General features: G+C 43.3%; 2 protein-coding genes and 3 non-coding genes across 5 annotated transcripts in view; 1 reads left to right on the top strand and 4 right to left on the bottom strand.

Moving 5' to 3' along the window:
- The window catches only part of grip2b (glutamate receptor interacting protein 2b), a 202,560-nt gene extending 201,966 nt beyond the window's left edge, over positions 1-594 (bottom strand). Inside the window, 1 exon segment of the mRNA XM_035152981.2 lies at positions 276-594. Coding sequence (XP_035008872.2) covers positions 276-330 — 55 coding nt within the window. The 5' untranslated portion in view covers positions 331-594.
- A 4,828-nt stretch (positions 595-5,422) lies between these two features.
- Positions 5,423-12,453, top strand: LOC118104949 (gamma-glutamyl hydrolase). The gene is made up of 9 exons (XM_035152272.2): positions 5,423-5,722; positions 6,725-6,839; positions 7,803-7,853; positions 8,508-8,592; positions 9,222-9,360; positions 10,516-10,622; positions 11,138-11,228; positions 11,436-11,573; positions 12,132-12,453. Exons 1-9 carry the CDS (start codon positions 5,629-5,631, stop codon positions 12,251-12,253), a joined length of 942 nt encoding a protein of 313 aa, XP_035008163.2. The 5' UTR covers positions 5,423-5,628; the 3' UTR covers positions 12,254-12,453.
- LOC118105542 lies at positions 7,424-7,477 on the bottom strand. Its single transcript, XR_004695139.1, has one exon. It is a non-coding gene; the product is annotated as a U7 small nuclear RNA (small nuclear RNA).
- On the bottom strand, positions 10,763-10,834 carry trnat-cgu. The gene has a single exon. It is a non-coding gene; the product is annotated as a tRNA-Thr (tRNA).
- A 314-nt stretch (positions 12,454-12,767) lies between the features above and the next one.
- On the bottom strand, positions 12,768-12,839 carry trnat-cgu. Its single transcript has one exon. It is a non-coding gene; the product is annotated as a tRNA-Thr (tRNA).
- Between the last annotated feature and the right edge of the window lie 418 nt (positions 12,840-13,257).

Raw genomic sequence — 13,257 nt, 5'->3', positions numbered from 1 at the left:
TTCTCAATCAGCCCGAGAGAACATGCGCAATCAAGGCGCGCGCACACGCACGCACTTCTAGTGATCCGGAAAACTCCAAACGCATGAAGCGGAAAACGCAAAGATTCAAAGTGTCTCCATCAACAAGCTGCGCACATTGCAGTCCCGATTCAAACACACACTATCTGCAAACACACACACACTCATGCACGCACACACACGCTCATGCACGCACACACACACTCTCACATGCAAGCGCAAACATGTGCGCACATGAATTTACTTTGCTCTCCTACCTTCCTCGTGCATCCGCTGCAGACAGAAAGTGAGGTTCCTCCGCCAGCCCGGCATGGTGATGAAGGAGAGGAGGAAGAGGAGGAGAGGTCTGTAGGAAGAGGGTGAAGATGAGGAGGAGGAGGGATGATGAAGAGGAGTAATGATGATGAAGAAGTAGATCCTGTCCGGTGGAGGTGATGACACGCAGCAAATATAACGTTTCCCCCTGGTTCTCCTTCTCTCCTCTTCCTCTCTGTCCCTCTCCTCCGGTGAGTCTGTCGGTTCTCTCCGGTAACGACCCCGCTGACAGTCCGTGTGACAGTCGGTCCCGCTGCGGCACCAATGCTCTCTCTCTCTCTCTCTCTCTCTCTCTCTCTCTCTCTCTCTCTCTCTCTCTCTCTCTCTCTCTCTCCTCCTCCCCCCCGGTTCATCATCAGTTCAGAGGTTATTTCCCATCCAGGCACATATTTCACATGGGGGCACATTTCTGAATAAAACCCACTTTCTGTGGAATAAAAGCAGAAGGAGCAGGAACACAGGTGAAGTGGTCACGTGCTCAGGGTGCAGTGGGGGCGGGGCTCTGCTCGTATAATTACCTGAGGTCACACTTCCGGTGCAATTAATGATGACACGCCAGTGTGAGGGGGAGATGTCACTCATGTCCAGTCCACACTGAGGGCACAGCCACGTGAACGTGTCACTGGTGAACCTCCTGCTCCCGTTCGCTCATAATCTGTGAGCGAGGAGGAGAAAAAAACACGTGTAAAGAAAACATCTTCAGCTATCTGTTCAGATTTGAAAGTGTATTTATATCTGTAAATGTGTAGACAAATCTTCAAGAGCTGAAAATACAGACATGTCATCAGTTGCTCATTTTAAAGGTGCAACACGTCCTGTGCGCTGTATACAACCTGAACATGAGGAGCTCAGTGAGTGTCGAGCCACGGTGTTCCTGATTGTTGCCGTGCAAGTGAGGTGCGGTCGACCAACGTGACCAACGTGACGCCACTGGAGCTTGTTTTGATAATTGAGTTGTCAGAGTTTCTACCAAAGTGTCACCAGGACACATTCCCTGTGTTGTCTCTTGAAATAGAATCAAATCGATACAAACTTGGAGGTGCAGGTTGGTGTGGACACCGAGCAAAGAGACACTGCTCCATCGGACAGCATTCACTGGGTCTTGTCCCTTTCAACTTTTTATTATCTGACACGCTGACATCTCTTGTGACAGACAGACTGACTGACAGGTAATTATTGTAAAGGTTCTGTCGTCCAAGACCCCGTTAAACAATTGGTGTGTTTGATTGTGCATATTTACACTGTCCAGTAAAACCTCAAAGCTTTGATCGTTATTGATACTGATCGGCATCACGTCTGCATCACGGCCCTGCAGCAGTTAGCAGCTCCACATGGAGTCGTGACCTGCTCTCTGCTGTCAGAAGATGGACCTGGTCCGACTGGGTCTGACTTCATCCACCGGCAGCTGCAGGGTGGAGTAAAAACAACACAGACGTCAAGTCAGACACCTTCTTCTCACAGCGTCAGTGAGACAAGAACAACGGCTGAGCTCACAGCTTTTGCTTTTTTTCGTTGCAAATGAAACAGATGTTTTGGAGATCTTTATTTCAGCTGAAAATGAAAACTACAGAGTAACTGTCAGAAGGAGATGAAAACCATCACTTCCTCTTTGAAGAGAAATAACAAAAAACAGAGAACTTTTTTCTTTTCTCGTTCATCCCCAGATTAGAAATACTAGATAAAAATAAGGCACACATGAATAACATAACAAAAAGGGAGAGAGCAACAGATATACACTATATTACTTATATAGCTTCAAACAATCAAATATATATCCCTGTATGTATTTTAATTACAAGGTAGGATGTTGATAATGTTCCTATAAAGAGAGTTCAGTTTTTAACACCTTACATTTATGGATATAAAGAGCAGAACACACATCTGAATTCTTAGAATAAAATTATAAGACACATGCCACTGAAGCCTTCAGCCAATCAGAGCAGGCTTGTTGGCCCCAAGGTGCTGTTGCTGGAGGAAAACATCTGTCCGACTGCAGCCGGGTCGTGTGACCTGCTGACGTTTTGCAGCGCCGGATGAAGTCAGACACATTTTCTAACCATCGTGCATTGTGTTAGGACCAGCATGCATCACGGTGAGTCAGCGCTGCACGGAGCTGCGACAAGTCGAATGCACCTAAAGACTTCTCCTTACATCTGTGGATTTAACCTACCAACGCAGATCCCAAACATTATCGTCACAATGAGTAAATTAAGCGTTCCAGATGAAAATGATGTGACTGCCCCTGAGTGCAGGATGAGTCCTTTAGTTTAATGTAAAAAAGGTTATAACATTGTTTTGAATGGTTGGTTGAGCGCTCTCTGAGCTGCAGAGCTGCTGAGTCTGCGATGGGCCTGTGAGGAGTCGTCGCTGCACGTTGATCTGTGGTCAAAACAAACCTACTGATTTCTGAAGCTTCTTCCTTCCCATGAACGTTCCACAGCAGATCAGAGCCCATCTCCGCAGAACATCAGTGTGAAATCACAGAGGAGAGGGCGGAACGGGATATTCTCCCTCGTTTGGCGAAAGCACAATTAAGACCGTCTCACCAGAGCAAACAGAACTGGCCTGAGGCGAAGGACGAGAATATTTGAATACACACAATCCCACACATTCCACATGTCCTTAAAAGTACTCAGAGTACATTCTGAGCAGTCTGGGCTGGATGGATGCAGAGTCCGAGTCCAGAGCTCATTGCAGTTGAGATCGATTTGAGCTTGAAGGGTCATTCTTTCATCACATGGTTCATAAACAGTGCGGACCAGAAGTGTTTGGACCAGTTTTCTTTAGGCTCTGAGTTTCAGGACATTTAATCTGACATAGAATAACTGATACGTGTGCCAAATCTCAGCTTTAAATCTGATTTACTGTTTTGAAATCTGCTCTTCCGACGCCTCGGGGCTGCTCAGTTTGTACTGATTCAAAACGCTGCTGCTCAGGTCCTGACTGGATTTCTACAGACTTTATACAAGGAGCTGTCAGTTAGAGAAAGACCCTAGAAACATGCACCTCCTCCAGAGAACATACAGAGGAGCTGCGGAGTCCGGTGCATGTTTGAAAGCAGCTTAAAAGAGGTTGGGAAATAAAACTAGAAATGAAGAACTCAAAGAGCAGACAAAGACAAATCTAAAAAAAACAAATACACAAAACAAAGCTCAAACACAAAGGAAACTGCACGTTCACGACAAAAGTCCCAAAAAAAGTCTCTCGAAGACACACAATGAGCAAAGCTGCCTTTTTAGACTGAGCTCTACTGATTTTGACAAACCGATTACCTTAAGAGTAAGTGTTGTACTCTGTTGGCCCTGAGGGGATTTTTATTCTTCCACACACACACAAAAGACCACCTGCTGATACTGGATTCTGATGGGCCAGTGAGCGGTGCAGGGCGGCGCTCCAGGAGGAATCCACTGGAAGTGTGTGTGACGGAGGAGGTTGACCTGAACACTGCAGTGAGGAAGCAGCCATGCTGTTCTGGGTTCTAACAGCTAAATGAAATGTGATGATATGTGATGTAAAAGCCGAGGCCAGAAACACCCTCACACAGAACATGAAACTGGGAAGAGTGTGACCCCTTGTGCTCAGTCACTAGAAGTACAGTGTAAAGCCCCCCCAACAATTCAGTGTGAAGCTTCCTGCATTACAAACTGCTGACTTCATCAAATTAACACACACAATCTAAAACACATTCACCTTGCAGTATTCATTCTACACTAGTTTAAACACACACAGTGTCTCTCTCTCTTTGTCACACACACACACACACACACACACACACACACACACACACACACACACACACACACACACTCACCACTTCCTCTATCTAGCTCGCTCTGTTCCGTCACTGTCCAGTGACCAGATGTTACACTGAGGACAGATTAAAGCAGAGGAGAGATTGGACAGTGAATACTGCAGCACTGAAAGAGGAACACACACACACACACACAGATGAGTGAGATAGATGTGTGTGAGTCGCCTAAACACTGGTGGCGTTGTTTAGTGTCTTCTGGTTCGTGGTCGTGTTATTTACAGATTCTCTGGCGTTTACTTCAGATCGATGGCGAGCGTTACTAAGTGGCTCGTGTTGGAGACGGAGCTGATGGATGTAGAAGAGCAATTACTTTTTTCTCAAAGAACTGCAACGAAGAAAAGAAAAAGGTCGTCTGTGATCGTTCCTTCAACTCGATTCAAAAATGGCGGCGAGTTGACCAACCACAGATATACACGTCTATGCAAAGGCTATGGCGTAGAGGCCTAACTCTAATCTAAACTTAATTCTAACGCTAACACAAAGTCTTAACCCTCAAACAGTCCATTGAAAAGTGAGGACCGGCCAAAATGTCCTCTCTCCATAGAGTCTATGCTCACTGGTTCTCACAAAGGTACAAGTACACACACAGTATGTAGTTGTACTCGTCTCTCCATCAGTGTACAGAGATAAGAACTGGTTACAACATGTGATAACAGTGGGAGGAGCTGCTGACATGATGCAGCAAATAAAGTTAAATAAGCAAAGAATAAATGTGTGAGTCAGCAGAAGAGTTCAAGTTTACAAAAATACAGTGTGAGTAAAAAAAAATGAAAACACAAAGAAGAGACAATGCCTATTTTTTGCTTCTGTACAACTTTTCCCCTCGAGGAAAAAATAAAATACAAAGTAGTTTGTTCTTGTAACAGCGTCTGTTGTTTATCTTTAAATCTGTATTTATATGTGGCTTCAATACTCTGCTTCGTTACTTAGGTCTTTCAATCACCTTAAAGTATTTGTACTGTCAATATCTCCATCAGCACTCATTTTGACCTTTTATTATTCTTATGCTCTTGTTTTATGTGATACTGGATGCTAACATTTCCCTCTGGATCAATAAAGCATCTATCTATCTGTCTATCTATCTATCTGTCTGTCTGTCTGTCTGTCTGTCTATTCTGTAAAACGATGTATGTTTTAACTGTTTCTATGAGGAGCTATGTTACCTGAGCTGTACCTGAGGAGGAGGAAGAGGAGGAGGAGGAGGAGGAGGAGGAGGAGACAAGATGTGAGTGACAGGGAGGAGGAGGAGGAGGAGGCTCCTGCTGGCGTTTATCTGCAGAGAGGTGTTCCTCACGTCACTGAGCGGAAGCCTGCAGGGAGGTGAAGACACAGCAGAAGAGGAAGCCTCTTCTCTCTGACTTGTAATCTGTATAAAAACACAGATCCTTCTCCTCCTCCTCCTCCTCTCTGACGCATCCCTCTCCTCCCTCTCCTCCCTCTCCTCCTGCGGGTTCTCCTGGTTGTCCTCCTCCTCCTGGTCGGTCATGTGTCGGCCGGCTGCAGCTCTGCTCGCGGCTCTGGCCGCTTCTCTCTGCTGCGGAGCGATGGACCAGCCGCTCAACAGCCGGCCCATCATCGGTAAGACTCGGCCTCGTGCGTGTGCGTGTGTCGGTGTGCGTGCACGGAGCGGTGCTGGATTCTGTTGGTTCTTATGTAATTTAACATGGAGAATGTTCGAGAGAAGGTGAGTGTGTGCGTGTCTGTGTGTGTGTGTGTGTGTGTGTGTGTGTGTGTGTGTGTGTGTGTGTGTGTGTGTGTGAGAGAGAGAGAGAGAGAGAGAGTGTGTGTGTTACTATCTTACTATTATGTCATAATTTAATTTACCACTATAGTCAATGCACATTATATCATTTTGCTTCAAGATTTCAGTCACAACAATACATAACACAGTAAACACAACATAATGTGAATAAAACAATATATTAAAGATAAGGGGAACAAAGTATATAGTGTGTTGTAAGTGAAATCAAAAATATAAAGTGTATACAGTGAAATGCAGAGAACCAGTGTAGAATAGAAATAAACTAGAAATGAGAATTAGATATGTAGAAAGTAATATCGCACACAGGTGGTAATACTGCACATGGAAAAGAAAAACGGAATAATATTGGTTATATTCAGGTAAATTTGTCAGATGCTCATTAGAGAATATTCAGCCTTTTTAAACTGAACCTTGTTCTTGACATTTGACTGTAGATGCCGCCTGAGATCAGGGGACAGGTCTGTTGCTGCTGGTGCTGCATGATGGGATTTGTTTTTCCATGATGTTTGTCACATACGTCTTTAAATGTTTCCTCGAGGCTTTGAGGTTACACACAGTCACCGGGAACCGCACAAGCACAAACACATGACACCGACCACACTTCTAACACCTCAGTCAGCGACACCACACAAAAACAACCTGCACGTTTCAGGCTGAGTCACAATGTTTGTTTCTGGGCACAAACACAGACGCAGGTTCAGGGAAGAAACATTAATCACCATCACTGTACCGGTCAACATACGTCTGCATCAACGTCTCTATGTATATATCTCTGTGATAGTTGTGTCTGTGCGTTAACTGTCTCCTGTCCTCTGTAGGGGTGTTGGCACAGGAAACCCGTAAAGACGAACAGGCTACAAGGGGCTTTTCCTACATCGCTGCTTCCTATGTGAAATACCTGGAGGCAGCCGGGGCCAGGGTCGTACCTGTCAGGTAGGACAACTCACCAATCTGATTTATGACTTCACTCTTTGCCGGAGGGTTCAGTTTTCTGGCTTCTGATCCTGAGATTCAGATTTCAACTGCATTCTTTTCCGTTTTTTTCCTCTTTTAAACGAGAAATGTGCTTTGACACAACATGTCTGGACGTGCAACATCTGAAACTGACAATTCAACAAAGTGAAAAGTAGAATAAGCAGTTGATGCAAATATCAATAACTCAAGTGTAAAGCTACAGACAACTGGAGAAAGTTTATTCTGGTTCTTACTGAGTATTTTATCTTTTTGTCTGATGATGAACAAACTGATTACGAACACATGACACAGATAAAAGGAAGTTAAAGTGATGTCTGAAGAGAGGAGAGATTTATTTTGAGCTGGTTATTGATTCAGCATTAACTACAATAGGGATTTACCTCAGTAAGAAGTGAACCGTCCTCATATCTGATGTTAGGATTTTGTTTAAGTACTCTTGCTAATCGGACATTCTTATACCTGATGATTGAGTATAATTAAAGATGTATTTCCATAACTCTTCATCTATAAGATGTCTGTATTTAATTTTTCACAACAATCAGGTGGGATTCCCTTTATGGGAATCCTTCTGGATAAATACTTAAAGAGTTAAACTTCCTAATCCTCACATTGGTTGAACTGTGATGTGTCTCTGGCTCACAGACCTGTCTGTCATGGTGTTGTGATTTGATGTGGGTGGGGTTATAAATATATATACGCTATAAATGCAGTTGTAATATTGTTGAGATTAAATTACAACAATAAAACAGTGATGATTCCTGATAGACAACTTGTCAAGAGTTTCCTCTACATGTTGAGATTACAAACCTTCTTACAGCTGCTGCTTCACATCCACATTGATTCGTTAGGGTTTGAATTGTCTTTGATGGTTAATTTGTTTTTGGCATCAATTTGTTTTTCCACATATTTTGTCCCCATCAGAGTAAATCTCACAGAAGAAGAATATACCAAGATATTCAACTCAATCAACGGGTGAGTTCAAACAGTGCTCTGCTCTCCGTATGTCTGCAGATGCTCCTCATTGTTATGTCTAATGTGGATTCATAAGTTGTGTTAAGACTTATTTGTTCAGGATAAATCTCTAAAGCCGGAGATATACTTGCTGTTAACTACGCATACGTGTGTGCACGATGGCTGCCTCGTGCACCCTGCGACTATCTGGAGCGTCGGTTGTGCACGGCGCCAGATGCAATATGCACCTGACCGCTAGGGGCAGTGTAGCGGTGTATCATCAGCGGGCTAATCCTGCGGACATTCAAAAATACCGGTGGTGTTTTTCATCATCAATTTTCTCGCATTGGCAGAACGAGAGAAACGTACTCGCCTTGGTCACGCCGTGCCTGATTTAAGGGCCTTACCAGGACCATCTACCACAGAGCCGCTGATCTCAGAATGAACAATACAGTTACCTCCTCGAGGTTCGCCATGTTTATTGTTTACATCATGCAAATCTGGAAGTTCTCTATGGTCTGATATCTCCACTGTGCCCTCTAGTGGTATCCTCCGGTAACACGCGTAGTACATCAGCAAGCATGTGAACAACTCCGTTCACGACGCAGCCGCTTGTCTACGTGTATTTAAACAGCAGGTAGATCTCCGGCCTGACGGAGCGCGGTCTCCCCGCAGGTTGCTGCTGCCAGGAGGAAGTTCCAATCTGCTGACGTCGCAGTACAGTCGTTCCGCCAGGATTTTATACAACTTGGCTCTGATGGTAAATTAAACTTGTTTAACTGTGTTAATGATGAAGTTACATGAAGATACCGATTAGATTATAAGTGTCTTCATTTTCATCTCGTGTATTTTCCTGTTGGTCGTCAGTTCTCCTTCTGATCGGTGTTCGTATGTGTTTATATCGTCCAATACTGTGCAGATTGTCAGTTTCTTCATTGTGGTTCAATCAGGCAGGTTTAGTAGGTTGTGCAAAGTGAAAACAGTTTCTCCAGCTGTTCCCAGGTCTCTGAACAGTTTTCTCCTTTGGGGTGAGGATTCCTATCAGAGCCTAGTTATCACTAAATCCTTCCTTTTGCATGCCACTGTTTCCTGGACTGCAAACTAAGACCTCTCATTCTTTTCCCATGTATTCTGCCACATTTGATTGAGTGACTTGTTTATAATTGACATGTAACCTGATAATCCCCACAAGTCTTTCAAGGGCTTTGTCCGTGGCTCTGAGGATGTCGCTCCTCATTAACGCCTCTGTCACATGAATGAAACAGTTGAAGACCAGCTCTGTAGTGCAGGTTGTTACGTTCAGAGAAGCCAGACAATGAAAACATATCCTGGGTAATGAAAGGTTTTCAAATCTCCCCCTCCCTCTCTCCTCCCTCTCTCCTCCTGCAGGCCAACGATGCTTCGGACTACTTCCCTGTCTGGGGAACTTGTCTGGGCTTCGAGCAGCTGACTGTCTTCACAGCGAAGAAAAACCTGCTCACGCTCACTGACACCACGGCTGTGGCTCTGCCACTCAACTTCACACGAAGTAAAGTTCACTGTCCTCACATCATGAAGGGTTTCTTCTGTTCCGACACACGTCCTTATTTGATGGAAACACGTTCTAAAGACATCTTTGCTTTTGCGAGACTAACACTTCAGCACATTAACGTTTTGGTGGGTTAAGACATGTCCTTTTCGTGGCATCTTCAATATTATCGCAGAATGACCGTAGCACAATGTTTTATTGAAATTTTTTGTTTTTACATTTGATGTGGGATTCCTTTTATAGGAATCCTGCTAGAAAATTATCAGAAAGAGCAAATTATCCTAAATACCTGGGGGATTCAAATTGTACTTGTGTTCAATCCACAGCCTCTTCACTCATGGTGTTTAGTGCTGTATGATGTGGGCGGGACCAATGCAAATCCCTAATTTAAAGCGATGAATGGGGAACAGTGTGTCACACTGTTACAAATCTAGGGCAACCATCAGGCATAATTACCATATTCACAATGAAAGCACGAATAGGGATTGAACCCATGATGTTTGGTTTACGAGACCAACGCCTTTCCACTTGGCCACTATGCCAAAGTGTGTTTACAGTCTCTCTGTCTAAAAATCTACATTGATCGAGGATTCAGCAAGAAAAGGTTTAAAAGACTGAACCCAAAAAAAGCTCAATAGTATTTGAGAATATCTCAACTTCTCATACATCACTTTAATATTTAATACCCATAATTTTTAAATAATTTATTACGAATATAGATGTATTTATGTCAGATCTTAATGGTATTGAAGGTTTTACTTGAGACAGTTAGTGTGGGATTCCTTTTATAGGAATCCACCTGGAAAATTATCTGTAAGAGCAAATTATCCTGATGAAGTCCTGGAATCAAAATGTTCTTGTGTTCTATCCCAAGCCTCCTCACTCATGGTGTTTGGTGTTCTATGATGTGGGCGGAGCCAATGCAATTGAGCCACTCCTTCACTCTTACAGCTTTAATCAATATAAAAGTTAAATTTTCAGTTCTACTAAGTTTTCCGCAGCTACAGTTGTGACATTGAACTCCACATGTGATTACATTAAGCTGAAGGAACCTTGGCCGTCACTCACTGACTCCAGTCATAATGTCCAATGATGTTAGAGTCCAGTATTTAACAGATCCTCCTGCCTCACCACTAATCTGTGTCCGTCCTACAGAGGCACATTCCAGCCGTCTGTTTCGGAGTTTCCCCAAAGATGTGCTGAGGTCTCTGACCGAGGAAAACATCACCTCCAACTTCCACAAGTGGAGTCTGTCCACCAAGGTATTTCCTACTGGTCACTTATTGGTTTTCCTTTTCTAGCTCATGTAGTTGTGGTATCGGGGCAAAGTATTTCTCTTGTAACCTAAACAAAGGTTGATGTAACCGAGGTTACACTTGTGAGTGCTTGTTTTACACTACTGAGGCATGGATGGGAATCGAACCCATGATCTTTGGTTTACGAGACCAACGCCTTACCACTTGGCCACCACGCCACTGTTTGTGATTTGTTATGGAATCAAACTAGGCTTTCCACAATGAATCGACAGTATTTTGGTCACCACTGATCAGTTATCAGGTTCAAACACATCGTCTTTTAGCTGTGAGCTCGAATCATTGCACCACACTACCACCCTTAAGCCATTGTGTGTTCCTGCTAAAAACAAAAGGGATTCAAAATGTTTAAATTAAATTCAATCCTGATACATCAGTACAAAGTTCCACGTTCATGTATTCGCTCATGCAAAAGGAGCAAAGTGCGACTAAAACTCTACCGATGTTAAATGTGTGTATTTCAGAACTTCAGCGGGAATCCCAGGCTGAAGAAGTTTTACAAGGTCCTGTCGACGAACCACGATGGGAAGCAAGAATTCATCTCCACTATGGAAGGTACCTTTCCTTCCTGGACACGGAAATCTGAGTGTAGTTTGCTGTAAAATGACCGTGAGCACGAAGGTCGAATGACACAAACTCCACAACGAGTCCTAGAAGATCGAGAGACGATCGTCTGACAAGAAATAACTCTTTGTTTAATACTGACTGTAATGCCTCAGTGCATGAGTGAGGTGTGCTGACAGTGTCTCTGGTCGTTTCCAGCCTACCGGTATCCATTTTATGGAGTTCAGTGGCATCCGGAGAAAACCCCTTTTGAGTGGATCGACAAACCGGGGATGATTCACTCCACCGCTGCAACAAGAGTCGCCTTCTACTCTGCCAGCCTCTTCGTCTCTGAAGGTAACACGTGGGATCTCTGTCAGCTTGTTACACAATATATCCAGATTTCTATGGCGGTTGATTAAAAATGTTACATCTTCCATTGTTTTTAACATTATAAAATACTACGTAAACTTTCACAAATCTAGACAACAGATGATTTGATTGCACCCGCGACCTAACCGTTTTTCCCGCCATGCCACCATATCATAACTCAGAGTGACTCCACCTTGACGTCTGCTTTGTGTGGAGTTGTGGTATTATTTATTAGGATTGGTTTGCAAACCGGCATCACTCCAATAATTTCTTCTTTAACACATCCGATGAGAATATAGCTCCACTCATGTGAAACTGATTATTATTCACGGAACCATTTTCTTGTGAAGTTAAATTTAGACTGAATCCAAACAACCCTGCAGATGTTCGTGGAGTTTCACCCATAGAATAGACTAAGCAACTATAAGGGTCGTGTGACGCCCTCGTTTGAAGTTTTGTTCAAGTCATCTTTGTAAAAAGACATGAAAGAAAACGTGCAGCTGCTGAGTCAAATGTTCACCTCCTCTCTCACTTCCCTTCCAGCCATGAAGAACAACCACAGTTTCCCGAGTCGGGAGGAGGAAGAGAGAGCGCTCATCTACAACTTCTGTCCCGTCTTCAAAGGCATGGACTCCATCTTTGTTCAGAGCTATTACTTTGATTGATGGACGTGAGGAGCCAGTCACTGGAGGATCATTTCCAACCTGATGAAGTCACTGACAGTAAAACCTCAAATGGAACAGCGGCAATTCTGTAATATGTGAATGCAGTGATAAATAAAAATAGAAGAAAGTGAAATAAAAGTGTTGTGTTCGAAAATGTATCTGGATTTCTACGTCTGTTATGATAAAAGTACAAAATCAAACTGTGCCGGTGATTTTTTTTTTACATCCATAAGATACTCTGGTTAAAAAAGTTAAAAAGTTGTGTGTGATTGTGTGTGTGTCGGCGCGAGCGAAAGAGGAGAAGAAAGATTTGAGCATTTTAATGAAGGTATTGATCATTATGTGGTGATCGGTGTTGATATCATGATCAGAAACAAATCAACAAGAAATATGAGGTTGTCCAAGATGCACCTGAGTTCACACTGTTACACGTTTGGCCCAAACAAGTTGAGAATGTGGTTGAGGAGGTTTGGATCTGAGTGCATTCAAGGAAACCACAGTAACACCCATTTAAAGGCATGGATGGGAATTGAACCCATGATCTTTGGTTTACGAGACCAACGCCTTACCACTTGGCCACCACGCCTGTCTCCACAAGTCTCTAATTATGATTACATTGTATTTACAGTTACCCTGTGTGTTAAAGCCATTGTGTAAAGGTATGGAAGGGAATTCATTCTCACCACAATATCCACATACGATTTTCTAAGTGTAAAATAATCTCTGATCACAAGTTACACATCCACCAGTATTTATGAGACATGCAGCATTTTATTCCTGACGCCCACAGGGGAACATGGGATTTGGTTTTTGAAGTTTCATTTTGTAACGATGTCCTTCAACCAAAAGGAGAAATCAAGAATTCTACAGATGAATCGTTAAACAATCTGAACGTCTCCTGGTTAATTTGAGTCACATTAAGTCAACCAAAATCATCATATTTAATAATTTGAGGAAAGTCTTTTGTAGTTAAGGAGGTCCTGACCTTTTTAAACCACTGACAT

This window comes from Hippoglossus stenolepis, chromosome 3 (genome assembly GCF_022539355.2).
Source record: "Hippoglossus stenolepis isolate QCI-W04-F060 chromosome 3, HSTE1.2, whole genome shotgun sequence".
Classification (NCBI taxonomy): Eukaryota; Metazoa; Chordata; class Actinopteri; order Pleuronectiformes; family Pleuronectidae; genus Hippoglossus; species Hippoglossus stenolepis.
Note: the sequence above shows the minus strand (reverse complement) of the source record. Positions and strands in the feature narration are given on the sequence as shown.

What these genes read in the sequence shown, in the direction of transcription:
- LOC118104949 (XM_035152272.2), top strand. Translation starts at nt 5,629, where the DNA reads ATGTGTCGGCCGGCTGCAGCTCTGCTCGCGGCTCTGGCCGCTTCTCTC. An exon ending in TATACAACTTGGCTCTGATG is followed by an intron (nt 8,593 to 9,221) that starts GTAAATTAAACT and finishes CTCCTCCTGCAG; the next exon opens with GCCAACGATGCTTCGGACTA. An exon ending in AGTGGAGTCTGTCCACCAAG is followed by an intron (nt 10,623 to 11,137) that starts GTATTTCCTACT and finishes TGTGTATTTCAG; the next exon opens with AACTTCAGCGGGAATCCCAG.